The sequence below is a fragment of the Saccopteryx leptura genome, chromosome 6 (genome assembly GCF_036850995.1).
Source record: "Saccopteryx leptura isolate mSacLep1 chromosome 6, mSacLep1_pri_phased_curated, whole genome shotgun sequence".
NCBI classification, from domain to species: Eukaryota; Metazoa; Chordata; class Mammalia; order Chiroptera; family Emballonuridae; genus Saccopteryx; species Saccopteryx leptura.
The window spans coordinates 62,957,116-62,984,507 of NC_089508.1; the positions used below are offsets into that span (position 1 = coordinate 62,957,116).

Here is a 27,392-nt window from a genome sequence, read left to right on the forward strand (position 1 = left end):
TACCCTATAGAATAATGTACTTTAAATGCCTGCCTTATGCAATTTTTTTCCCATTCAATCTGAGTTGTATGTATGCTGCTGCAGCTTCAAAACATCTGGGCACAGCAATTTTTTTTCTTTCTTGCACCTGCAAGGGTAAATACACACATAAACAAAAAAAGGAATTAAATCTTCCGCAGAGCTGGGGAGAAAAAGAACCCAACCAGCCATGAAGCTCAAGGGACCCATATGACAAGTGCTGAGCTGTAAACAAGCTTGAGAGGGATTTAATTCTTATGACAAGTGCCAGTGGTGGCATCTCACATGAACTCAGCATATGCACACATTTCAAAGAGGAGCCACACAGGATTTAATGCAAATCAAAAAGAAGAAAAAAAGAAAAAGCTCTCAGTGCATCAGCATCTCCTCATCTATAAATAGCCAAGCAAATCAGAATGAGCTAGTATTGTAATTATCTTGATTTTCAGAATTTTTGCCACTCAGAAGAGATTTCTGAAGTCTCCGCCCTGCTCTTTATAATTATAGCTGCCGTTCCAACCTCTGCCAAGGGTTGGCGATTGCACTGTGATATCGCCAGGTGGCTGCTCTGCAGCAGAGAAAATTACCAAGTTTCCTAGGTTGGTCCAGTTTTGTCACCCAGGATCCAAATCAAAACTTCCAAGGACAGCCATTCATCATCTTGTGACAGCCACTTCTTCGCTTTTGCTTGTAACTTCTAGACGGTGGCGCAGTGGGGCCCTCCTGCGCTTGAGTGACGGGCAGGACTAAGATGCCGGTGTAGCTGCACCCCGCTTTGCGCAGAATCACACACACTACATCGGGAGAGAATTAGAAACAGCATCTCGTGACAGCCCAGAGGTCACGCCCCTCCCAAACGTGGAATGCCTTGTCTGCTGATCCTTATTGTCCCGGTATGGTCAGGAACTAGAATGCAGGGTGGGGAAGGGGAGTGGGGAGCAATCCTTAAGCACAAACAGGTGAGACTAGGATCATCGATATTTTGCCAGGCCTCCGTCACCGTGGCGGCCTGTGCCACACCTGTGCCGTATATGTCGCAGCATTGGAATACAGTCGCTGCACTTGGATCTTTCTTTAACACCAAGTGTCATTTGAATTGTCGTAATGAGTTGTTTTCATTTCTATACGCCGAAGTTTGGCACTTTCCCATCATTCCTTTTTTGTACTAGTTAAAGCCATTTATGACAATGATTTCAATGATTTTTCTTGTTGCTAAGGTCACTGAAGTAAAATAACCAGGCTTTTTTTGTTGGTGTAGAATTGTTCTGAATGTGTATCACCGTTAGCTCTGGTGACCTGGTTGGAGGTACTAGTGCTGTGGGACTAAGCTCGGTTCTTGTGTGGCGGTGGGGACGTGGCGTCCAAAGGGCTGTGTCTCTACTTCGCCGTCTTCAGTCATACTGACAATAAGGACTTTTGTGTATGTAATTCTGTAATATCTCTGTGTACAGTTAGTATTATAATGAAAGGATAAACAATTTGAATTAGAAGGTAGGTTTAAGCCATTACCAGATCCTTTGCAAATGGCCTAACTAGTATTCCCAATCAATTAACCTTGCCATAAGTATGCATACTATATTAATTATGTATTTTGCATAGAATTCCCAAAAGAGTAATGTATATTTAGCACTATCAGACTTTGGGGGGGGGGAATCTATATATTGTGCTTTTCTATCTGTGAATGGCAAAACCATTTTAGTGGGTAACTGCCATTTGAAGGCTCGGTTGGATCTATACCTGAATGTTGCACGGCCTCATAGAGCATGCAGATGTGGTTTGTGGTTGCATATGGCAATGAAATGTTTGTCTTCAATTTAAAAAGACATCTGTCATATACAGTTGAAATACATGTGGCATATTACTAAAAAATAATAAACCATTAAAAATCAGACAGATGGGATGGCAGACCCTGCTAGTTGCCTTTCTCCTACATCAAGAGTGAGCAAACCATCGTCTGCAAGCTAAATCCAGCTGGTGGCCTGTTTTTATAAATAACGTATTATTGGAACACAACCTCACCACGTATTTGTTGCCTATGGCTGTTTTCATGCTTCAAGGGCAGAGCCAAGCAGTTGCAGCAGATGTCTTCTGGCCCACAAAGCCTAAAATATTTTCTATATGGCCCTTTACAGAAAAAGTTTGCAAATTCTTGTCTTATGTTAAGAGAACCCATTTTTTTTTTTTTGTATTTTTTCGAAGTTAGAAGTGGGGAGGCAGTCAGACAGACTCCCTCATGAGCCCAACCAGGATCCACCCAGCATGCCCACCAGGGGGCAATGCCCATCTGGGGTGTTGCTCCATTGCCATTGGAGCTATTCTAGCGCCTGAGGCCATGGAGTCATCCTCAGCGCCCGGGCCAACTTTGCTCCAATGGAGCCTTGGCTGCGGGAGGGGAAGAGAGAGACAGGAGAGACAGAGAGGAAGGAGAAGGGGAAGGGTGGAGAAGCAGATGGGCGCTTCTCCTGTGTGCCCTGACTGGGAATTGACAGAACTCCATTTTGATTGGGGCAGCCATGTGTCAGTTTAAAAAGAAATCACTTTCTTGCAGCTAGGGGTAGCCATGTAATCCAGTTCTGCCCAATGAGATGTAAGAGAAAATGAGCTCAGTGGGGCCTTCAGGGAAGCTATTGTTTGTCTGGATTGTAAGGGGAAAGCTCCCTGAATTTTTTCTAAAATGTAATCTGCCTTTGTAGTTAGTACATAACTTCTTAAATATATTAGCTAACCCAGTGGTCAATAGTAGCATTTTATGATGATGGCAACTCTGACTTAGCAGGTTAACATGATTGAATTTAGGGTTTAGGGTGTGAGAAAAGGTGGAACCTGGTGGAATACTCTCCAGTTCCGTATTTGAAGACTTTCTTTTTATCGCATCTATGAGGAGGTGAGGACCACTCCTGAGTGATTCCCAGAGCACTCCCCACAGCACTTCTCTCTGTGTCTCCTGCTCCCCTCTACCTTCTCTCCCCTGTGGTTTCTGTGCTCGACACCGCAGGGAAAGGGGTAGTGAGATGATAAGAGAGTGGGAGGAGCCTGACCAGGCGGTTGCGCAGTGGATAGAGCGTCGGACTGGGATGTGGAGGACCCAGGTTTGAGACCCCGAGGTTGACAGCTTAAGCATGGGCTCATCTGGCTTGAGCAAAAAAAGCTCACCAGCTTGGACCCTAGGTCGCTGGCTTGAGCAAGGGGTTACTTGGTCTGCTGAAGGCCCATGGTCAAGGCACATATGAGAAAGCAATCAATGAACAACTAAGGTGTCGCAAACAAAAAACTGATGATTGATGCTTCTCATCTCTCTCTCTGTTCCTGTCTGTCTGTCCCTATCTATCCTTCTCTCTGTCTCTCTCTCTGTCCCTGTAAAAAAAAAAAAAAAAAAGTGGGAGGAGCAGGGAGTTCACAGAACAATCCGAGCAATCTCTCCTCCTCGCTTCATCATACCCTGATCAAACTGCATTCATTAATGAACTTTCCGCAAAATGTGATCATTGCAGTAACAAAATCAGTCCATGCCATATGGTAGCTTCAACGGAGACACTACTACCAACCATCCCACAGTCCCCCCTGCTTCCTTCCCTGGCCTCAGTAGGATTCTGGAAGAAAACCTTCAGGGGTCCCCAAACTTTTTACACAGGGGGCCAGTTCACTGTCCCTCAGACCGTTGGAGGGCCGCCACATACAGTGCTCCTCTCACTGACCACCAATGAAAGAGGTGCCCCTTCCGGAAATGCAGCAGGGGGCTGCGGATAAATGGCCTCAGGGGGTTGCATGTGGCCCGTGGGCCGTAGTTTGGGGATGCCTGCCTCAAGTGGATATTGAAAATCCTAATCCTTTCTCATAAAACCCAAAGCAAAATCCAAAGAGAATATGCAAAGTTTTTATGGACAATAACTTGTCTGATACATTTCACCTTAAAATCCTAAAAGTCTACACTCAATATGATCTCACCTTGTGCAAGAGCCCTGTTTTCGGTTTTTGTTTTTAAAGATTCAAAGAGAGTTAAGTTGTGGAATTGAATTCTTGTATTTACTAGTAGGATTTTTTTCTTCATTTTTCAATGAAAAAAAAATCTTTAAAAAGAGTCTAATATGGCAATTTGCATAATTGCTTTTATCTTACAAATATCATCAGGAAAACATAAAAATACTGTTATTTTTGGTATTAAGTTTAAACATTATTTGGTCCAATAATGCTCTCTTGGATTGGTTGTAAGTGGTCTGCAGTTGGTTTACTTCTTCATGATTTTATCTACAAATTATTTTTTACTCTGGCTATCTATCATGTGTGTGACGTTTGGAGCCAAGCAAATGTGGCTAAGTATGTAAAGAAATCTGATCTGGATTTATAAGGCACTTGGTGCTTTGAATCGTATTTCCACAATTTAAAGCCACCATTCTCTCTTCTTTCGTGACTGACGTCAGACCTAGTTGACTCCCTGGTCAGGAGTGGATCTAAAACGCAAGCATAGCCACTGGTGCTCCAGACTCCTCAGCACACATCTCTGAAACCACAAATGGCCTGGCTAGATTCCCAAGTCAAAATGAAATAAAACACTCTAGAATGAAAAGATTCTGGGTGTAAACAGACTGTTGACTTGAAAAAAACAAATCTAGGAACGTTGAAGAGTGCTAGAACTTGTATCGCTATGGAAGGCAGAATTCCACAGCGGCCCTGCGGATTCCAGCCCCTGGGGCACACCTCTGTACCTGGCTTCCCTTGGAGTGTAGGCAGAACCTGTAAATATGGGGTACCACACATCAGGTTACTTATAAATTGACTTTTAATTCATCAAAAGGGAGTTATGGCCTGATCAGGCGGTGGCGCAGTGGATAGAGCGTCGGACTGGGATGCGGAGGACCCAGGTTCGATACTCCAAGGTCGCCAGATTCAGTGTGGACTCATCTGGTTTGAGCAAAGCTCACCAGCTTGGACCCAAGGTCACTGGCTTGAACAAGGGGTTACTCAGTCTGCTGAAGGCCCACGGTCAAGGCACATATGAGAAAGCAATCAATGAACAACTAAGATGTCGCAACAAAAAACTAATGATTGATGCTTCTCATCTCTCTCCATTCCTGTCTATCCCACTCTCTGACTCTCTCTCTGTCTCTGTAAAAAAAAAAGGGGGGAGGGGAGTTATGTGGGCAGATCTGAGAGATTGGACCTGTGAGAATGCTTATGGGACATGACCTGTAGGTGAATCTGAGGGCAGGCGGCCTCTAGGAGCTGAGAGCAACCCCTGGCCAACAGCCAGCAAAAGCAGAACCCGCATTCCTACAGCTGCAAGGAAATGAATCCTGGGAACAATCTGAATGAGCCTGAAAGAGGCCCCAAACTCCAGAGGGGACCCCAACCCTATCCAACACCTTGATTTCATCCCAGTAAGATCCTGAGCAAAGAAACCAGTTTTCCCATGCCTGGACTCCTAATCCATAGAAACTATGAGATAATAAATTTGTGTTGTTTTTGTCTTCTAAATTTTTAGTAGTTTTTTATGTAGCAATAGAAAACTAATACAATCACAAATGCAAAGCCTACCGCTGATAACCCTGACACGATGGGAGCTCCAGGCTCCGTTGGGGGGAAGCAATGTCTTTCTTTAGAACTCTCCTGCTGGGATGGATGATCTGTTGGCTGGATGTTGTACTTGACAAGAATCATGCGAAAGTTCATAAGGATGGCTTTAACAGCAGTAAACATTCACTCGTTCATCAAGTTATTCATTCAAAAAATATTTGAGCACCTACCATATGCCTGACATGTTTTCAGGTACTGTTTTATAGGATGGTACTATTTTTTTTTCTATTTTCTCTTTTAGATACTATTTCTATCCTTTTCTGTACGTTGGGGGGGGCTGAATTTTACAGACTTCTCTATAGAGCTTCTGCGTACTCTGGATTCAGCTAATGGAATAAGCTAGCAAGAAGATAAAAGTGTAGAAGGAGAGTGTGCAGTCAGGAGACTTATTTCCTTGGAATTTTCTCCAGCAGGTTTCTCTGAGTTAGCCTGCTGCATCCCTCCAGTCTTGTTGATTGCAGTACCTCACCCCTTGGCCCAGTCCTGGGTGTTAGGAGCTCCCCACTGACGCTAGCCCTGGTGTACTGCACTCTCCCTGTTTCCCTGTTGTACACCTAAACCCTGGCCACGCCTTTGTAAAGTTTTTTTATCCAACTCTCTTCATTTCTTTGATGTTCGTGCTCTTTCCTACCAAGACTTTGAGGATACAGCACTAATAATTCCCCCCTCTCCTTGAAAACCTGGTGTTTGGAACAACTGGATCAGGGATTCTAGTCTCAGTTTACCCTCTACCTAACTTCAGGAACATGGTCTTTCAGGGACACTGTTTCCTTATCTATGCAATGAGAGAAGAGGTTTAAAGTATCTTTAACATTTCTGCCACATTATGTGATGTTCAGAGGGAATGTAATTTCTTTATCTGTGACTGATATGAACTTGCTCATGAATCTTTACTTTTGTGTGTGTGACAAAGACAGAGAGAGGGATAGATAGAGACAGACAGGCAGGAAGAGAGAGAGATAAGAAGCATCAATTAGTTGCAGCTCCTTAGTTGTTCATTGATTGCTTTCTCCTATGTGCCTTGAGGGGGGGGGGGGGAGGCGGTGAGCTATAGCAGAATGAGTGACCCGTTGCTCAAGCCAGTGACCTTGGGCTCAAGCTAACAACCTTGGGCTTCAAGACAGCAACCTTTGGGCTCAAGCCAGTGACCATGGGGTCATGTCTATGATCCCATGCTTAAGCCAGTGACCCCAAGCTCAAGCTGGATGAGCCTACGCTCAAGCCACATGAGCCTGCACTCAAACTGGAGACCTTGGGATTTTGAACCTGGGTCCTCTGTGTCCCAGTCCCATGCTCTATCCATTGCACCAATGCCTGGTCAGGCATTGCTCAAGAATCTTAACCCTTTGATGTTGAAGAATCTGTATCCAAGCCAATCTAATGAAATGATAGAACCATCCTTTTAGACAATACTCAGTTTCTCTAGGTAAAAATGCTCAGCCTCTTGAATGTCTTAGTTCAGTCTTCTGGGTTTTTTGTTGTTGTTTTTTTTTTTGTTTTTTTTGTATTTTTCCGAAGCTGGAAACAGGGAGGCAGTCAGACAGACTCCCGCATGCGCCCAACCAGGATCCACCCAGCATGCCCAGCAGGGGGCGATGCTCTGCCCATCTGGGGCATCGCTCTGCCCATCTGGGGCATCGCTCTGCCGCAATCAGAGCCATTCTAGTGCCTGAGGCAGAGGCCATAGAGCCATCCTCAGCGCCCGGGCCAACTTTGCTCCAATGGAGCCTTGGCTGCGGGAGGGGAAGAGAGAGACAGAGAGGAAGGAGAGGGGGAGGGGTAGAGAAGCAGATGGGCGCTTCTCCTGTGTGCCCTGGCTGGGAATTGAACCCGGGACTCCTGCACGCCAGGCCGACGCTCTACCACTGAGCCAACAGGCCAGGGCCTTAATTCAGTCTTTAGTCCCTTTTCCAGCATTTCTGCAGGACAGCTTCTGGGTGCCTGAAAGGAGGGGACTGGCTTATGTTATGTGACCTGATGACTAAGGAAAGGAATCCAGGTCCTGGAGTTTTCTTGGTATCTTCTGGTTCCTCCAAGGTACCATCTCATGTTGGCTTTATTGCAGCTTGTCCTGAGGCCTTTCATAAGGTCTAGGGTAGAGGTTGGCAGGCTTTTCATAAAGAACCATATAATAAATATTTTAGGCTTTGTAAACTCAGTCTCTGTCACAATCACTATGGACAACATATAAATGAATGGGTGTTTACTTTACTTTAAAAATAGACCACTAGGTTGGATTTGACCCATGGACCACGGTTTGCTGACCCCTAGTCTAGAGTCTCTGTGGCTGACTTGCCTTCCCCTCACTCTCACTCCTGGAGACCCTCCCCCTGTACCCTTACTACTAAGGGCTCCAATGGGATCCACCTGGAAGCCTGGCCTGAGGAGTTCACTTCAAGCCTCTGCTGTGAGGGCACCTCACCAATTCTTGTACTTGACAAGAATCATACAGAAGTTCATAAGAATGGCAGTAAAAGTACCCCCAATTCAGAACCAGGGCACATGGGAACAAAGGATTTAGTCCCTCCCTGCATCCTGTGTGTCCCTCAGTTTGGTTGGACTTTCCATAGACACCCTGTGTCAAAGCTTTGCCCCAAAAAGAGAGAGAAAACAGACCCTCTGGAGCCCATTGTCTCTGGTTCCCTTCTTCACACCATCTGTTATGATCAGAAAAATAATTTTTTCTCTCCTGACCTTTATTTTTTGTCTATTATATTTTATATTATATATTATATTCTTACTCTTACCATGGGACAATAAGCTCCTTGGCCTAGCCACAATAGTGGAAGGAGTATCTTCCTATAATATGAGAGTTCTTTATAATATGAGAGAACACTTTGAATTGGTACTTCCATAGTTAGTGCTTAATATGTCCAAGGGGAAATAAAGAAAATTTGGAAATCTTGTCTGGAGAAAACCATCTGGCTTTGGTTCTAACAATTTTCTGCAAAATTATATTTTGACTATCAAACATTAAGTATTAACTCTTCACTCTCGTTAGCTGCCTTTTAGAGCCACCACCAGCAGTAAATGCACACACGTCTCTGGTGGAAACACAGGCTAGGAGGAAAGTCTTGGGTTCCGGGAAGCAAATGAGAAAAGCACATTACTGTTTTATCTAAATTCTACCCTTGTTACAAGTGAAAGGAGAAGCAAAGTAAGGTAATTGTATAAATAAGGTGCACCAGAAAAACGGCCTTATTCTTAAGTAGTTGTTTTATTTTTTATTCATATCAGCATTGATCATTCACTTTACACAGCAGGTGAGTCTCCAAACGACTCTGGGCTGTTTACTATCCAATATAGTCTCAAGTGTTTAAGTTTCCTGCCCAAGGATGTCAAAACCATTTGCTGGTGGCTCTAAGGCACTTCTGAAAGAGATTGTGTGTGGAGTGGAAGACAGAACTTATGCCTTAGGGCAGTGGTCCCCAACCCCCGGGCCACAGACCGGTATCGGTCCGTGGGCCATTTGGTACCAGTCCACAGAGAAAGAATAAATAACTTACATTATTTCTGTTTTATTTATATTTAAGTCTGAACGATGTTTTATTTTTTAAAAATGACCAGATTCCCTCTGTTACATCCATCTAAGACTCACTCTTGACACTTGTCTTGGTCACATGATACATTTATCCGTCCCACCCTAAAGGCCGGTCCGTGAAAATATTTTCTGATATTAAACCGGTCCGTGGCCCAAAAAAGGTTGGGGACCACTGCCTTAGAATTTTATGGAACCACATTGACATCTCTGCTTTGCCCATAATTGCTATGAAATTATGGTCTAGTTCTTTACTATTTCTAAGTCTAATGTTCCAATTTCTGAAATTAGCTTTGTAATATTTAATGTAAATACAACTGCTTAGCATAGGGCCTGATGTATTTACTACATGCTCAGTAAATGGACTTTGTTAGTTAAAGCTACTATCGGAAGTCTAAAATGTCTTTCAGTCCAACTAGTGGATAGTCACAACTCTGTTTTGTAAAATCCACGTTCTGCTAAAGCATTTTTAGGGAGCTGAATTGCACTTGGATTAAATTGGACAGTGCCTACATAAATTTCTGCTACCTTAGACTGTTTCTTCACTCCGTAGGTGACTCCTAGTAGAGAAAAGTAGTGACACGTTGGTTCATACTAGATTTTGATTATGTCTTTTCTTTCTTTTACATATTTTTTGCCTTTTCTTTTCTTAAATTATAATTCTTGGTTGGCAAAGAATAAACATACAAGCAGCACATACCACTTTAATTGACCAAACTGACATTTAGAGTTTGAGGTTCATGTCAAGAAAAAAGTGGGTTTCATAAATATATAAGCAATTTAATGGTTTTAAGGGTTAGTTCCATTTGTCCCTTTGCAACAAGTAAGAAAAACTTGATCCCTCTCCCAATTTTTTTGCTTCATTCTCAATAATACTAGGAAATACATGGTTAAATTAGGTTTTATATATATATATTCAGAAATGTTTAAAAGTCAATACCAATTGTTAAATTTCCCACAACAAGTTCACACCACAGAATAATTAGATTCGGTACCAAGCTCACTGATGCTGAGTCTTACTCCATTGATTCCTATTCTCTGTGAGGAGGCAGACTCAGTGTTATTGCCTGAAGATTGTTTTATGTTTTTTAATTCCCATGAGGGAGCCCAAATGGCCACAGCTTCCGGGCTTATCAAAGTGTAACTGCAGAAATCTGTACTGTGTATCCTAATGTTTTTTTGTGTGTGTGTGTGTGTTTGGTTTTTTTTTGTTGTTGTTTCCATGGTTTGGCAACTGTGAACAATGCTGCAATGAACATGGGGCTGCATATGTCTTTACATACGAATGATTTTGAGATTTGAGGGTATATACCCAGTAGAGGGATTGCTGGGTCATATGGTAGTTCTATTCTTAATTTTTTTTTTTTTTTTTTTTTTACAGACAGAGAGAGAGTCAGAGAGAGGGATAGACAGGGACAGACAGACAGGAATGAAGTGATGAGAAGCATCAATCATTAGTTTTTCATTGCGCATTGTGACACCTTAATTGTCCATTGATTGCCTTGTCATATGTGCCCTGACCGCGGGCCCTCAGCAGACCGAGCAACCCCTTGCTCCAGCCAGAGACCTTGGTCCAAGCTGGAGAGCCTTCGCTCAAACCAGATGAGCCCGCGCTCAAGCTGGCGAACATTGGGGTCTCGAACCTGGGTCCTCTGCTTCCCAGTCCGACGCTCTATCCACTGCGCCACTGCCTGGTCAGGCTGTCCTAATGTTTTTGATATTCCCTATGCTTAAGTATAATGTGACTGACCTTCAGCCCGATCAGTTTAACTTTACATTGGGAGTTTATTGGGGATACTGGAGGTGGGATTAGAGTGAGTTTCATGATGAAAACTCAAGCGGAGGTAAAAAGATGTCTTTGGGGAGACCCTTTGAAGATAAAGAAGTAGATAAAAAAGAAGAAAAATTATACCTACAAAGGCTGTCCAGGTAAGAACTTCATAATAAGAATGGAAGAAGTATGGAGAACAGGAAATAAACTTGGGAGATGGATAATATTATACATCCTTGTCCATGCTAAGCCCATTCTGTCTTTATCTCTGCTCTGTGCCTTCTCCTAGCTGCCTGTGCCTGGCCCAGGGACACCTTCCCTGACCTCCCCTTCCTTCCTGCTGTTTCCTCTAATCTCACGAGGATGGACTTCCAGATCCCCGGCCTAGATAATGAAATTGCTAATGTGATGACCTGATAGTGGGCATACATATGTTGGTGTCTACAAGGCACTGTCTTTAAAGTCTACAATGAGGGTTTGGATAGCCTGGGACTTGCCTGATTCTAACCAAGAGAAAATCAGTCATAGCGGCAGGACAGCTGGGATTATTGTGGGCAGGAAGTTGCACTGAAAGAACAGAGCACCTCAGGTCATACCTGCTTGATCTAAGTGATGAGCCAGCCCCAGGTCATTGCATCATCATCAGAATATCAAGTTCAATTCTAACGAGGTTAAAGCTGCAAGACTGAGGGGAGATGGCAGCTTGGGAAGGCACAAAGGAGATGGCAATCACAGCAGCAGTCCAGGGCAAATCAAGTGGTCAAAGAGGCTAAGCAAATGTATCTCCTGACACTGTGCCTGCTGCTATCTATAGAGTAGTGGAGATGGAATTCCACTAGAAGGGGAGGAAGTGGCAGGATCATTGACACCAGCTGTAACTTTCTCCCACATCTTTAGCTTCACAGTCCTTCCTCTATCATTACAGCCTTCGTAACACTACACAGTGGTGTTTTCCTACCACTTTTTTATTACATTCTCTGGGCATAAAGATAGAGGCTCATTAAAAATCTCTACAAACTCCCACGACTGAGATTTCATTCATTCATTTAATTAATAGTTATAGGGAGCCTGTATATTCTAACTACATTCTAAGAGTGCCAAAATAATACAGAAGCATGTCATCAAATAGCTCATGATCGAGTGCAGGAGAGAGATATGTGAAGAAGAAATTACAATGCCGTGTGCTGAATGCCCTGATAGGAGTATGTAAGGGAGTGAGAGCGAGTGAAGGAGGAGAAAGGTCAAGGAAAGTATTCACAAAGGGGGCCATGTTGAATGAATAGGAGTTTGTCAGCTGGACCGGTGGGGATAAAGCATTCCACGCAGTGGGAGTACCAGGTGCAAAGACCCAGAGGAATGAAACAGTCCAACGCATCCTTAGGGGACAGAAGTGTAGAAAAGTTCAATGAGGTTGAAGAGAGCAAGGGTCAGATGACGAAAAGTTCTGAATGTATTGCTAAGGAGCTTGAGTATTATTTTACAGGTGACAGGAAGTAAAACTTCTGACCCTTTTGATTATAGAGATTAATCTCAGGCCAGGTTAGTGCTCTGCAATCTCTTTCTTTCTTTGACCCACTTCTCTCAAATGCTAAGAGCTGGTTCACGACACCCTGTTGACATGGGTCTATGCACAGCCCCTCATCTATTTCATTATATTATTTTATTTCTTTTTTCTTCCTTCAACCATGATCCTCATGCCCATACTTGCTCCCAACAGAGGCAGCCACTTGGATAGATTTGGGAGGTGTCCTCAGATATTTATGTATCCTTGTAACTTATCCTCTGCTCTTTTGTATATGTGTTTTTAATTCATACAAACGGTATTGTGATAGAACACTTCTTTCATTTAACACTATGTTTTTTATCTCTCTTGTAATTCTATGTATATTGATTTTATCACTTCCTATATCTGCATAACATTCCACAGAAACTATTCACATTTTCAGATCCTTTCCCCTGAAGTTGAACAAGAGGTACACTGTCCTGTAAAACAAACAATGCAGCAATAAACATCCTCATATATGTCCTATTATGGAACTGGGTAAGAATTTCTTTAGAATATGTATTCAAGAATGCAGATATGAGCTTTATGAATTGTTGGCTTACCAATCACTGGCAGATAACTCTGCAGATCAGCTATACCAGTTTCCACTCACAATAATAAGACATGAAAATACTATGTCTCTTCATCCTCACCAACATTCAGTATTTCCTGACTTTGTAATTTCTACTGGCACTTACATATGTCAAGTGGAATCTCACTTTAATATATATTTCTCTACTGTTCAGATTTCCCTTTATGTGAATTTCTCGTTTATGTTCTTTCCCTATTTTTCTGCTGGGTTTTCTTTCTTTTTCTTATTTATTTGTAGGTATTCCTTATATATTTACATATTAATGCCTTGGTTCTTTTAATCATTGCAAACATGTTTTCCCAGGGCGTCCCCTGTTATTTTATCCAGTGTTCTTCATCAAACAAAAATACTCAATTTGATAAAGTCAAATACATCAGGGGTTTTTCTGTATGTTAAGATATATACACTTTTTTAGGTCTCATTTAATACAATTCTGTCAACCCCCAAATGGACAAAGATACCTTTTTACGTTTTCTCTTTTTGGCCCCATAGTTTTAAATCTCTTATTGGTCAGAAGTTCACTTTTGTGTATAGTATAAGGTAGGGATCTAAATTTATTTTTCTTCAAATAGTGAGAAAGTTACCCATTGGTTAGCAAACTGACACCTGTACAGCAAGAAGAGACCGAAGAAAGGGGCAACCACTCCAAGTTAGTAGATGGAAGTTTTAATAAGCAAGGGAACTTATCTAAGAGGCTTGTCTTGGGTGGCCACAAGATAAGTAGATCTCCAGATCCACCTGCCAGAATCTTAAAAGTTTATATAGAGGCCTTAACTGGGTTTAGTCTGGTATTCAGTCCAGATGACCTCAACCACACTTTAATCTCCTAAGGTAGGGGTCAGGAAACTTTTTGGCTGAGAGAGCCATGAACGCCACATATTTTAAAATGTAATTCCATGAGAGCCATACGACGACCTGTGTATGTTGTGCATTATCCAATAAAAATTTGGTGTTGTCCAGAGGACAGCTGTGATTGGCTCCAGTGACCCGCAACCATGAACATGAGTGGTAGGAAATGAATGGATTGTAATACATGAGAATGTTTTATATTTTTAACGTTATTATTTTTTTTATTAAAGATTTGTCTGTGAGCCAGATGCAGCCATCAAAAAAGCCACATCTGGCTCGTGAGCCATAGGTTCCCAACCCCTGTCCTAAGGCTATGTTCTTGAAATAGCTCCTACTTTGGGAATGGTAGGCAGACTATACATTCTAAGGACATGGAGGGGGTGAGGAGCCTTTGACGGCCTGGGTCCAGCTCTTGGGTCAGCCAACAGTTATGTCCTCTCAATGACTCCTCCATCATTAACCTCACTCCATCTACTAAAGAATCCATTTCTTCCCACTGATATGAGGTGTCACTTTTTTCATTTAGCAAGTACTTAAATAATCATGGGTTTATTTCTGAGGACTCAAATTCTGTTTCATGGTTCAATGTGTCCAATGCTGAGATTCAGACAGTTCACACCGGTTTGACAGAACCAATACCTAATTTTTTGTTGAGTTTGGTGAACCAATTGTTAAAATGGCACTTTAATCAGGGTTCTAAGGTAGGCGCCTGGGAAATTGCTCAATGTGGAAACCACAAATTTACATTGCTTACTCTTTTTTTTTTTTTTTTTTTTTTTTTAAATAAATTTTTATTAATGGTAATGGGATGACATTAATAAATCAGGGTACATATATTCAAAGAAAACATGTCTAGGTTACCTTGTCATTAAATTATGTTGCATACCCCTCGCCCAAAGTCAGATTGTCCTTCGCCACCCTCTATCTAGTTCTCTGTGCCCCTCCCCCTCCCCCTAACTCTCCCCCTGTCCTCCCTCCCCCCACCCCTGGTAACCACCACACTCTTGTCCATGTCTCTTAGTCTCATTTTTATGTTCCACCAATGTATGGAATCATGTAGTTCTTGTTTTTTTCTGCTTACTCTTTTTTAACATTCATCGGTGCAACAGCGTATTCTAAGCACCTGTAGTAATGTTCATTCTGCCCCTAGGTGAAAAAAATTTGATAAAACTATGTTTGTAATATCTATTTATTCATTCCATAAAACTTATACCCTTAATGAAATACTACATTTTAATTCCCTCGCATTTGTTTCTTCAGTAAACAAACATATAAAGTAAAGAGAAAAAGTGCCAAACAACCAGGGGTGACAAGCTGTCATTTGTTTCAGCTTTGTGTTACACAATATGGAAATATCTTAAATAATAGTTTTATTGTTTTTTATCAGGTATTATTTAATATTTTTCATTAATGTTTTAAAACTCTTATAATCTAGTTTTGTGTCCCTGTTTTATTGTTTTTATTTAAGTATTAAATGCATGAAATAATGAACTACCTTTAGGTATATTGTTTTATTATTTATAAAATGGTCATTAGGGCAGAGAACCAGTTGTTAAATTATTTGAATCCCATCACTGGATCTATTTCCATAGCGTTACCACGATGCTTTATGATATCTCTTTTGGATAGGGTAAATGTCTCCCAATCCCATCCTTCTTTTTCAAAATTGATGTTACCCATAGACTCGTATTCTTTCACATAAAATTTGGAGTGTTTGTCAAACTTCTCAAAAATTGCTGCTGACATTTAGATTGGGATTTTTTTTTTTTTGCATTTATGGACTAATTTGGGGAGAATTGATATTTTAAAATGTGTAAGTCATTTTATCCATTAACATAAAAAATCTTTACATTTATTTAAATTCTTTTCTTTTTAAATGTTTATTCTTTTGATTTTAGGGAGAGGAAGGGAGAAAGCAGGAAAATGACAGGAACATCTGTTCCTGTACGTGCCCTGACTGGGAATCGAACTGGCAGCCTCTGAGCTTCAGGATGATGGTCCAGTCAACCGAGCCATCCAGCCAGGGCTAGATTCTTTTTTTATATCCTTAAAATTTGTTTATTTTTTTTTCATTGTGGTCTTATGCATGCTTTAATATTTTATTCCTAGATATTACATAGGTGGTGTTGTTATTGTGGTGATGTCATTTCTAAATTTTTCTCTTTAATCATTGTTAGTGTAATGAAAACACTAGCTCTCTTCTTCAGATTCAGAGAATTTTCCATGTAGGTAAAAGTGTCATCAGCCAATAATGATACAATAAAAACTCTTTCCTCTCACTATTTTTCCTTCTTACTTCTTTTTCTGTCTAATTGCACTGGCCGGGAGTTCCAAACTTATGCTGAACAGTGATGATAGCTGTTTGCTTGCCTTGTTCCTGATTTTCTTAAAATGCTGCATTTAAAGTAATTCTAGTAAGTATTACATTTGCTGCAGGTAGCAATATAGAGCCTTAACAAGTTTCAGAATGTCTCCTCTATTCCTAGTTATCTCAGAGTTTGTGGTTTGTGTTTTTACATTACAAATAGTTGATTTTTAAAAATATTTATTTATTTATTTATTTATTTAATTAATTTTTTCAGAGTCAGAGAGAGGGATAGACAGGGACAGGCAGACAGGAACGGAGAGATGAGAAGCATCAATCATCAGTTTTTCATTGCAACACCTTAGTTGTTCATTGATTGCTTTCTCATGTGTGCCTTGACCATGGGCCTTCAGCGGACTGAGTAACCCCTTGCTCGAGCCAGCAACCTTGGGTCCAAGCTGGTGAGCTTTTGTTCAAATCAGATGCGCCTGCGCTCAAGCTGGCGACCTCGGGGTCTTTAACCTGGGTCCTCCACATCCCAGTCTGACGCTCTATCCACTGCGCCACCACCTGGTCAGGCTAAAAATATTTTATTTATTGATTTCAGAGAGAGAGAGAGAGGGAGGGAGAGACAGAGAGATATCAATTTGTTGTTCCACTTATTTATGCATTCCTTTTTTTATGTGACAAAGACAGAGAGACAGAGAGAGGGACAGACAGACAAGAAGAGAGAGAGAGATGAGAAGCATCAGTTTTTCATTGCGGCACCTTAGTTGTTCATTGATTGCTTCCTCATGTGTGCCTTGACTGGGGGGAGGGAGCTACAGCAGAGCGAGTGACCCCTTTCTCAAGCCAGGGACCTTGGGCTCAAGCTGTTGACCTCAGGTTTCAAACCTGGGTTCTTCACGTCTCAGTCCGATGCTTTATCCACTGCGCCACTGCCTGGTCAGAACAGAGTGCATTCTTAGTTGATTCTTGTATGTGCCCTGATCAGGGATCAAACCCACAACCTTGGCATATCTGAATGATGCTTTTTTTTTTTTTTTTAATAAATTTTTATTAATGATAATGGGATGACATTAATAAATCAGGGTACATATATTCAAAGAAAACATGTCTAGGTTATTTTGTCATTAAATTATGTTGCATACCCCTCGCCCAAAGTCAGATTGTCCTCTGCCTCCCTCTATCTAGTTCTCTGTGCCCCTCCCCCTCCCCCTAACTCTCTCCCTCCCTCACTCCCATGTCCTCCCTCCCCCCACCCCTGGTAACCACCACACTCTTGTCCATGTCTCTTAGTCTCGTTTTTATATTCCACCAATGTATGGAATCATGTAGTTCTTGTTTTTTTCTGATTTACTTATTTCACTCCGTATAATGTTATCAAGATCCCACCATTTTGCTGTAAATGATCTGATGTCATCATTTCTTATGGCTGAGTAGCATTCCATAGTGTATATGTGCCACATCTTCTTTATCCAGTCTTCTATTGAAGGGCTTTTTGGTTGTTTCCATGTCTTGGCCACTGTGAACAGTGCTGCAATGAACATGGGGCTACATGTGTCTTTACGTATCAATGTTTCTGAGGTTTTGGGGTATATACCCAGTAGAGGGATTGCTGGGTCATAAGGTAGTTCTATTTGCAGTTTTTTGAGGAACCACCATACTTTCCTCCATAATGGTTGTACTACTTTACAGTCCCACCAACAGTGGATGAGAGTTCCCTTTTCTCCGCAGCCTCTCCAACATTTGCTATTACCCGTCTTGTTGATAATAGCTAATCTAACAGGTGTGAGGTGGTATCTCATTGTAGTTTTGATTTGCATTTCTCTAATAACTAATGAAGCTGAGCATCTTTTCATATATCTGTTGGCCATTTGTATTTCTTTCTGGGAGAAGTGTCTGTTCATGTCCTCTTCCTATTTTTTTATTGGATTGTTTGTTTGTTTGTTGTTGAGTTTTATGAGTTCTTGTAAATTTTGGATATTAAGCCCTTATCTGAGCTGTTGTTTGAAAATATCATTTCCCATTTAGTTGGCTGTCTGTTTATTTTGATATCAGTTTCTCTTGCTGAGCAAAAACTTTTTATTCTGAGGTAGTCCCATTCATTTATCTTTGCCTTCACTTCTCTTGCCATTGGAGTCAAGTTCATAAAATGTTCTTTAAAACCCAGGTCCATGATTTTAGTACCTATGTCTTCTTCTATGTACTTTATTGTTTCAGGTCTTATATTTAGGTCTTTGATCCATTTTGAATTAATTTTCGTACACGGGGACAGGCTATAGTCGAGTTTCATTCTTTTGCATGTGGCTTTCCAGTTTTCCCAACACCATTTCTTGAAGAGGCTTTCTTTTCTCCATTGTGTGTTGTTGGCCCCTTTATCAAAGATTATTTGACCATATATATGTGGTTTTATTTCTGGGCTTTCTATTCTGTTCCATTGGTCTGAGTGTCTATTTTTCTGCCAATACCATGCTGTTTTGATTATCGTGGCCTTATAATATAGTTTAAAGTCAGGTATTGTAATGCCCCCAGCTTCATTCTTTTTCCTTAGGATTGTTTTGGCTATTCGGGGTTTTTTATAGTTCCATATAAATCTGATGATTTTTTGTTCCATTTCTTTAAAAAATCTCATAGGAATTTTGATGGGAATTGCATTAAATTTATATATTGCTTTGGGTAATATGGCCATTTTAATTATATTTATTCTTCCTATCCAAGAACAAGGAATATTTTTCCATCTCATTGTGTCTTTTTCTATTTCTCTTAATAATGCCTTATAGTTTTCGTTATATAGGTCCTTTACATTCTATGTTATGTTTATTCCTAGGTATTTTATTTTTTTTGTTGCAATCGTGAAGGGGATTATTTTTTTGAGTTCGTTTTCTAATATTTCATTGTTGGCATAGAGAAAGGCTATGGACTTCTGTATGTTAATTTTGTATCTTGCGACCTTACTGTATTGGTTTATTGTTTCTAATAATCTTTTTGAAGGTTTCTAAAAACCTTCGGGTTTTCGATGTATAGGATCATATCATCAGCAAAAAGTGATACCTTTACTTCTTCTTTTCCGATATGGATGCCTTTTATTTCTTTGTCTTGTCTGATTGCTCTGGCCAGAACTTCTAGCACCACGTTAAATAAGAGTGGAGAGAGTGGACAACCCTGACTTGTTCCTGATTTAAGGTAGAAAGTCCTCAGTTTTATACCGTTTAATATGATGTTGGCTGATGGTTTATCATATATGGCCTTTATAATGTTGAGATATTTTCCTTCTATACCCATTTTGTTGAGAGTCTTAAACATAAAATTGTGTTGTATTTTATCAAAAGCCTTTTCTGCATCTATTGATAAGATCATGTGGTTTTTGTTCTTTGTTTTGTTGATATGGTGTATTACGTTAACCGTTTTACGTATGTTGAACCATGCTTGAGATTCTGGGATGAATCCCACTTGATCATGATGTATTATTTTTTTAATATGTTGTTGTATTCGGTTTGCCAGTATTTTGTTTAGTATTTTAGCATCTGTATTCATTAGAGATATTGGTCTGTAGTTTTCTTTCTTTGTGCCATCCTTGCCAGGTTTTGGTATGAGGGTTATGTTGGCCTCACAAAATGTGTTTGGAAGTATTGCTTCTTCTTCAATTTTTTGGAAGACTTTGAGTAGAATAGGAACCAAGTCTTCTTTGAATGTTTGATAGAATTCACTAGTATAACCGTCTGGGCCTGGACTTTTATTTTTGGGGAGGTTTTTAATAGTTTTTTCTATTTCCTCCCTGCTGATTGGTCTGTTTAGGCTTTCCGCTTCTTCATGACTCAGTCTAGGAAGGTTGTATTGTTCTAGGAATTTATCCATTTCTTCTAGATTGTTGTATTTGGTGGCATATAATTTTTCATAGTATTCTACAATAATTCTTTGTATATCTATGATGTCTGTGGTGATCTCTCCTCTTTCATTTTGGATTTTATTTATTTGAGTCCTGTGCCTTTTTTCCTTGGTGAGTCTTGCCAAGGGTTTGTCAATTTTGTTGATCTTTTCAAAGAACCAGCTCCTTGTTTTATTGATTTTTTCTATAGTTTTTCTGTTCTCTATTTCATTTATTTCTGCTCTGATTTTTATTATCTCCTTTCTTTGGCTGGTTTTGGGTTGTCTTTGTTCTTCTTTTTCTAGTTCCTTAAGGTGTGAAGTTAAGTGGTTTACTTTGGCTCTCTCTTGTTTGTTCATATAGGCCTGAAGTGATATGAACTTTCCTCTTATTACTGCTTTTGCTGCATCCCAGAGATTCTGATATGTCGTATTTTCATTTTCATTTGTCTGTATATATCTTTTGATCTCTGCGCTTATTTCTTCTTTGACCCATTCATTTTTTAGAAGTATGTTGTTTAGTTTCCACATTTTTGTGGGTTTTTCCCCCTCTTTTTTGCAGTTGAATTCTAGTTTCAAGGCTTTATGATCAGAAAATATGCTTGGTACAATTTCAATTTTTCTAAATTTGCTGATATTGTCTTTGTGGCCCAACATATGGTCAATTCTTGAGAATGTTCCATGTACACTAGAGAAAAATGTATACTCTGTCACTTTGGGATGAAGTGTCCTGTAGATGTCTATCATATCCAGGTGTTCTAGTATTTCTTTTAAGGCCACTATATCTTTATTGATTTTCTGTTTGGATGACCGATCTAGAGCCGTCAGCGGTGTATTGAGGTCTCCAAGTATGATTGTATTTTTGTTAGTTTTTGTTTTAAGGTCAATAAGTAGCTGTCTTATATATTTTGGTGCTCCTTGGTTTGGTGCATATATATTAAGAATTGTTATATCTTCTTGATTCAACTTCCCCTTAATCATTATGAAATGACCATTTTTGTCTCTGAGTACTTTTTCTGTCTTGTAGTCAGCATTATTAGATATGAGTATTGCTACACCTGCTTTTTTTTGGGTGTTGTTTGCTTGGAGTATTGTTTTCCAGCCTTTCACTTTGAATTTGTTTTTATCCTTGTTGCTTAGATATGTTTCTTGTAGGCAGCATATAGTTGGATTTTCTTTTTTAATCCATTCTGCTACTCTGTGTCTTTTTATTGGTAAGTTTAATCCATTTACATTTAGTGTAATTATTGACACTTGTGGGTGTCCTACTGCCATTTTATAAATTGCTTTCTGTTAGTTTTGTATCTTGTTTGATTCTTCTCTTTTGTTTTTCTATCATTTGTTTTTGTTTGTTTGTGTTCCATACTTCTTTCCTCTGTTGCTACCTTTTTTAAGTCAAGTGTTTTTGTGGTGATTTTTTCAAGGGTGGTTACCATTAAGTAATGAAAAGGGTACCTACCATATTCATTGTAGTACCCTATCTTATGAGTATTTCTGCACTTCATCGTCCTTTGCTACTGTTAATCTCCATCCTCTCCCCCCTTTTTTTCCTTTGTTGTCACAGTTTAAGTTTGGTTTTATTGTGTTCTTGGTGGAGCTGTTACTTGTGGTGTTGTTTTCTTTTGTTCTTTGAATCTGGTTGGAAAACCCCCTTTAGTATTTCCTGGAGTGGGGGCTTTCTGCTGATAAATTCTCTCATCTTTTCTGTATTTGTGAATGTTTTTATATCTCCTTCGTACTTGAAGGATAGCTTTGATGGGTATAGTATTCTTGGCTGAAAGTTCCTCTCTTTCAGGGCTTTAAATATTGGGGTCCACTCTCTTCTAGCTTGTTGAGTTTCTGCTGAGAAATCTGATGATAATCTAATAGGCCTTCCATTATATGTTGTACTCTTCTTTTCCCTGGCTGCCTTGAGAATTTTTTCTTTGTCATTGGTTTGTGTCATCTTTATTATGATGTGCCTTGGAGTGGGTTTGTTGGGGTTAAGAAAACTTGGTGTTCTGTTTGCTTCTTGAATTTGAGGCTTTAGTTCTTTCCACAGGCTTGGGAAGTTCTCGTCTATTATTTGTTTGAGTATATTCTCCATTCCATTTTCTTTCTCTTCTCCCTCTGATATACCTATTATTCTTATGTTATTCTTTCTGATGGAGTCAGACAGTTCCTGTAGGGCTTTCTCATTTTTTATTATTTTTGAGTCTCTTTCTTCTTCTCTCTGTTGTGCCTCAAGTTGTTTGTCTTCTATTTCACTAATCCTATCTTCTATCTGGGCTGTTCTGTTAGCTAAGCTTGTTACCTCGTTTTTCAGCTCGTGAATTGAGTTTTTCATTTCTGTTTGATTTGTTTTTATAGTTTCAATTTCCTTGGTAATATATTCTTTGTGTTCATTGAGTTGTTTTCTGATCTCCCTAAATTGCCTTTCTGTGTTTTCTTGTATATCTCTGAGTATTTTTAAGATTTCTATTTTAAATTCTCTGTCATTTAGCTCCAAGGCTTCCAATATGTTAAGTCTTTTCTCCATAGATTTTTCCACATCTATTTGTGTTATCTCTTTTGTATCCATAATATTCGATTTCCTCTTTCTTATTGGCATCTGAGGGTGGTCTTGTTGATAGCACACAGGCGAACTCCCTCCGCGGCTTGAATGAACGTCCCTGCGGTAGTTAGCTTTCTCCACACCCTCGTCTCTCAGATTCAAGTGATAACAGTCCTTTCGCTTTCAGTTTGTGTGGAACTCTGGAATGCTCCGAGGATAAATTTTTCTGTTTCTAGTTGATAAATTTGTTGTGATTTTGGGGAGATCTGTCGGACGCGCTGCTCACGGCACCATTTCCGTGACGTCACTCCCTGAATGATGCTTTAACCAACTAAGCTACCTGGCCAGGGCTCAAATAGTTAATTTTTTTCAAATAGTTTTATAGGCTTCTATGAGATAATTGTGTAATTTTTCTTTTTAGTTTATTAATATGATGATGTACATGGACAGGTTTTCTGTTATAAAATTATTCTTCAGTCTTAGTATAAATTCTATTTTATTATTAGACATTATTTTTAAAACACTGCTAGATTTAGTTAGCTATTTTTTTTTTTTAGAATTTCACATACATTTTCATATATGAGATGGGTCTAATTTTTCTTTCATTACCATTGTTTTGTATTTGAATTCAGATTTTACTGACTTCATAATGTGAGTTGAGAAACTTTTACTCTTTTTCTCCTTTCTGGAATGACTTGCATATGGTAATAATTGTATTTTTTAGAATACTTGGGAGAATTTACTTGTATAACAGTCTGGGTATGTAGGGTTTTAATTCTGTTTATGGAAAGGTGAATTCTTTTATTGGGTTTCTGATTTCATTAGTGGTTTTGGTCTTTTCACATTTTAGATTTCATATTGCATCATTTTTGGCTTTTGTGTACTTTCATAGTCATTTATTCCTCTTGTCTAAGTTTTCAAAAATATTGGTGTGCATGTATGTGAGTGTATAATTTAAATTGCTAATTTCTTTCTGTGTTTTGTTTATTCCCAATTTCTCCTTTTTTCCCTTTATTATTCTTGCCAGAAACTTCTCTATTTTTTGTTTTTAAAAATCCAGGCATTGCTTTAACTAAATTTCTCTCTTTTTTTGGTGCTGTTGTTGGTCAGTATTTTATTGACTTCCTATATTTACTGTTTCCTTCCTACATATTCATTTGGGCTTTCTCTGTTTTTCATTTTCAAACTTCCTGAGGTAAGAACTTAACTCATTAGTTTTAAATCACTCTTGTGCTCTTACTGGCTCAGTGGATAGAGCATTGGCCAGCATGTGGATGTCCTGGGTTGGATTCCCGGTCAGGGCAAACACGAGAAACGACCATCTGCTTCTCTTCCCCTTCATTTCCCCCTTCTCTCTCTTCCCCTCCTGCAGCCAGTGACTTGACTGGTTCAAGCATAGGTCCAGGAGCTGAGGATAGTTCTAATGATTAGAGCATCAGCTCCAGATGGGGGTTGCTGGTTGGACCCTGGTTGGGGCGCATGCTGGAATCTGCCTATCTACCCTTCTCTCACTTAAAAACAGAAACAAATCATTCTTGTTTTTTCGATAAATATAAATTTATCAAATCTATAAATTTTTTTCTAAGTAGTGAGTGTGTCCTACAAATTTTTATTGATTGATTGATGGATTTTAAAGAGAGAGGAAGGGAGAAAGAGAGAATGATTTTCCATTTCACTGAGTTATGCATTCATTGATTGATTCTTGTTTGTGCCCTGACCGGGGAGTGAATTCACTACCTTGGTTTATCAGGATGACACTTTAACCAACTGAGATACCCGGCCAGAGCCTAGTGTGTCCTACAAATTTTGACCTGAAAATTTTTTTTCTTTTCCAAGTGAGAGGAGGAAAGATAGAGAGACTCCTGCATGGGCCCTGACTGGGATCTAACTGGCAACCTCCATCTGAGGCCGATGCTCAGTCCATCTGGGGTCATGCTCACAACTGAGCTATTTTTAGTGCCTGAGGTGGAGGCTCCATGGACCCATCCTCAGCACCAGGGCAATGCACTCAAACCAATCAAGCCATGGCTGAGGGAGAGGAAGAGAAAGAAAGAGAGATAAACAGAGAGTGAGAGAAGGGGGAAGGGGAAGAGTGGATAAGCAGATGGTCGCCTCTTCTGTGTGCCCTGGCTGGAAATTGAATCCAGGATATCCAAACACTGGGCTGAGGCTTTACCACTGAGCCAACTGGCCAGGACTGACCTGCATATTTTTAATACCATTTAATTTTAAGTTTTCTCCTTAAAGGACCAAAGAGTTTTGGTACAGGTTTTAGTTCCCAGATATATATATTTTAAAGTTTCTTTTCTTGTACTGATTTTTTTTCTTTTCTTTTTTTTTAGAAAATTAAATTTAACAGGGTGGCATTGATCAATAAGAGTACATAGATTTCAGGTAAACATCTCCACATCATTTGAACAGTCTATGACAGCGGTTCTCAACCTGTGGGTCACGACCCACAGGTTGAGAACCACTGGTCTATGACATTGTACTGTATACTCATCACCCAAAGTCAAATTATTTTCTGTCACCTTATATTTGTCCCTCTTACACCCTTCCAACTCCCGTTCCCCTTCCCTGCCATCACGTCCCCCTCCCCCTGGTAACCATTGCACTCTTATCTATGTCCATGAGTCTCAGTTTTGTATCCCATCTATGTGTGAAATCATACAGTTCTTAGCTTTTTCTGATTTACTTATATTTCACTCAGTATAATATTCTCAAGGTCCATCCATGTTGTTGTAAATGATACTATGTCACCATTTCTTGTGGTTGAGTAGTATTTGGTCAGGTAATACTGTATCATTTGATTCATTGGAATTTATTGTGGCCTGTTACATAGTTGATTTGAATAAATATTTCATATATGCTTGAAAAAGAAGTACATTCTTTCTTAGTAATGATAGATACATGACAGTTAGGGTGTCTATATGCAAATAGAGGATAGGTAAGGTAGATAGACTCAAGTTCTTAATTTTGTTACTTGTCTTCTTTATATTTGATTTTTAAAAATCTGAACAAAAGATAGCCACATGGACTTAAAAACCTCCTAAACTGGGGTTGAACATGTCAGTAAAACAATTGGGCATGAATTGGGTGAAGGAGGGGGTACAATGGTACCTTGAGATACAAGCAGACCAACATACGGATTTTTTAAGATACGAGCTGCAACTTGGTCCATATTTTTTGTTCGAGATCCGAGCAGAATTCTGAGATATTAGTCGTGATTCAGGAAGCTGTCACTAGTTGGCATGTTGGCACAGGTCCAGTATCGGCAGCACAACACCAGCATCTCGTTCTTTCTCACGTATTACCTGCAGAATCAAGTTGAATCTCATGCACTGTACTTGTTCTTGCATTATTTTTGCATTTTTTACTAACTTTTTTTGTGTGCTATCATGAGGCCGAAGAAAGTGAGTGTAAAGAACAGTGGTGAGAAGAAGAAGAGAATGATGTCGATAGAAATAAAGCAAGAAATAACAGACAAACATGAGCGTGGTGTACGAGTGATTGAACTGGCAAGGCTGTACAACCACAATACATCTACAATTTGTACCATTCTTAAACAAACGGATGCCATCAAAAGTGCAAATTCAGTGAAAGGAATTACAATTCTGTCCCAATTAAGGACAAATATCCATGAAGAAATGGAGAAGCTTCTGCTGGTATGGGTGAAAGAGAAAGAGCTGGCAGGAGATACAGTGACGGAGACTGTAATATGCAAAAAGGCATGTATTATTTATGGCAATTTGAAGAAGAAAGAACCATCAGCCTCAAAAGAGGCAGCAGAAGATACATTTAAGGCAAGTCACAACTGGTTTGAAAATTTCAAGAAGAGATCTGGCATCCACTCGGTGGTGAGGCATGGTGAATCTGCGAGTGCTGACATTAAGGCAGCTGAGGAGTACATCAAACGTTTTGCTGTACTTATCGCAAAGGAACGCTACATCCCCCAACAAGTGTTCAACTGTGACGAAACAGGATTGTTTTGGAAAAAAAATGCCCCGGAGGACTTTCATCACTACAGAGGAGAAGAAACTGCCAGGTCATAAACCCATGAAGGACCGTCTGACCCTTGCATTGTGTGCAAATGCTAGCGGTGACTGTAAAGTAAAGCCACTGCTAGTGTATCATTCTGAAAATCCCCGAGCCTTTAAGACTCACAAAATTCTTAAAGAAAAACTGCAGGTTGTGTGGCACACAATGCTAGGGCATGGGTTACGCGGCAGTTTTTTATTGAATGGATAAATCTAGTCTTTGATCCTGCAGTGAAGAAATATCTTCAGGAAAATAAACTCCCAATGAAAGCATTACTAACCCTTGAAAATACTCCAGCCCACCCACCTGGTGTTGAAGATGACATTCTCGATGAGTTCGAATTCGTGAAAGTCCTCTATCTCCCACCCAACACAACTTCAATCTTGCAACCTATGGATCAGCAGATCATTTCCAACTTTAAAAAGCTTTACACAAAGCACTTATTCCGCCACTGCTTTGAGGTGACTGAGAATACAAATCTAGCCCTTTGAGAGTTTTGGAAAGATCACTACAACATTGTGATATGTTTACATATTATTGACTTGGCATGGCAAGAGGTTACAAGAAGAACCTTGAACTCAGCATGGAAAAAGTTATGGCCTGATGTTGCAGACAGGGACTTCGAAGGATTCGAACCAGAGACTGAGACCAAGGTAGAAGCGTTGGAGGAGATTATGTCCCTCGGAAAGTTGATGGGTCTGGAGGTAGATGAGGGTGATGTAAACGAGCTCGTCAAGGAACATGAGGAGGAACTCTGAACTGAGGAG

At 40.0% G+C, this 27,392-nt stretch overlaps 1 protein-coding gene across 1 annotated transcript in view; it reads left to right on the forward strand.

Moving 5' to 3' along the window:
* The first annotated feature begins 854 nt into the window (after window positions 1-854).
* MNS1 (meiosis specific nuclear structural 1) overlaps window positions 855-27,392 on the forward strand; it is a 100,689-nt gene continuing 74,151 nt past the window's right edge. The window contains exon 1 of the mRNA XM_066343240.1: window positions 855-911. Coding sequence (XP_066199337.1) covers window positions 882-911 — 30 coding nt within the window. The 5' untranslated portion in view covers window positions 855-881. The remainder of the gene's footprint in view (window positions 912-27,392) is intronic.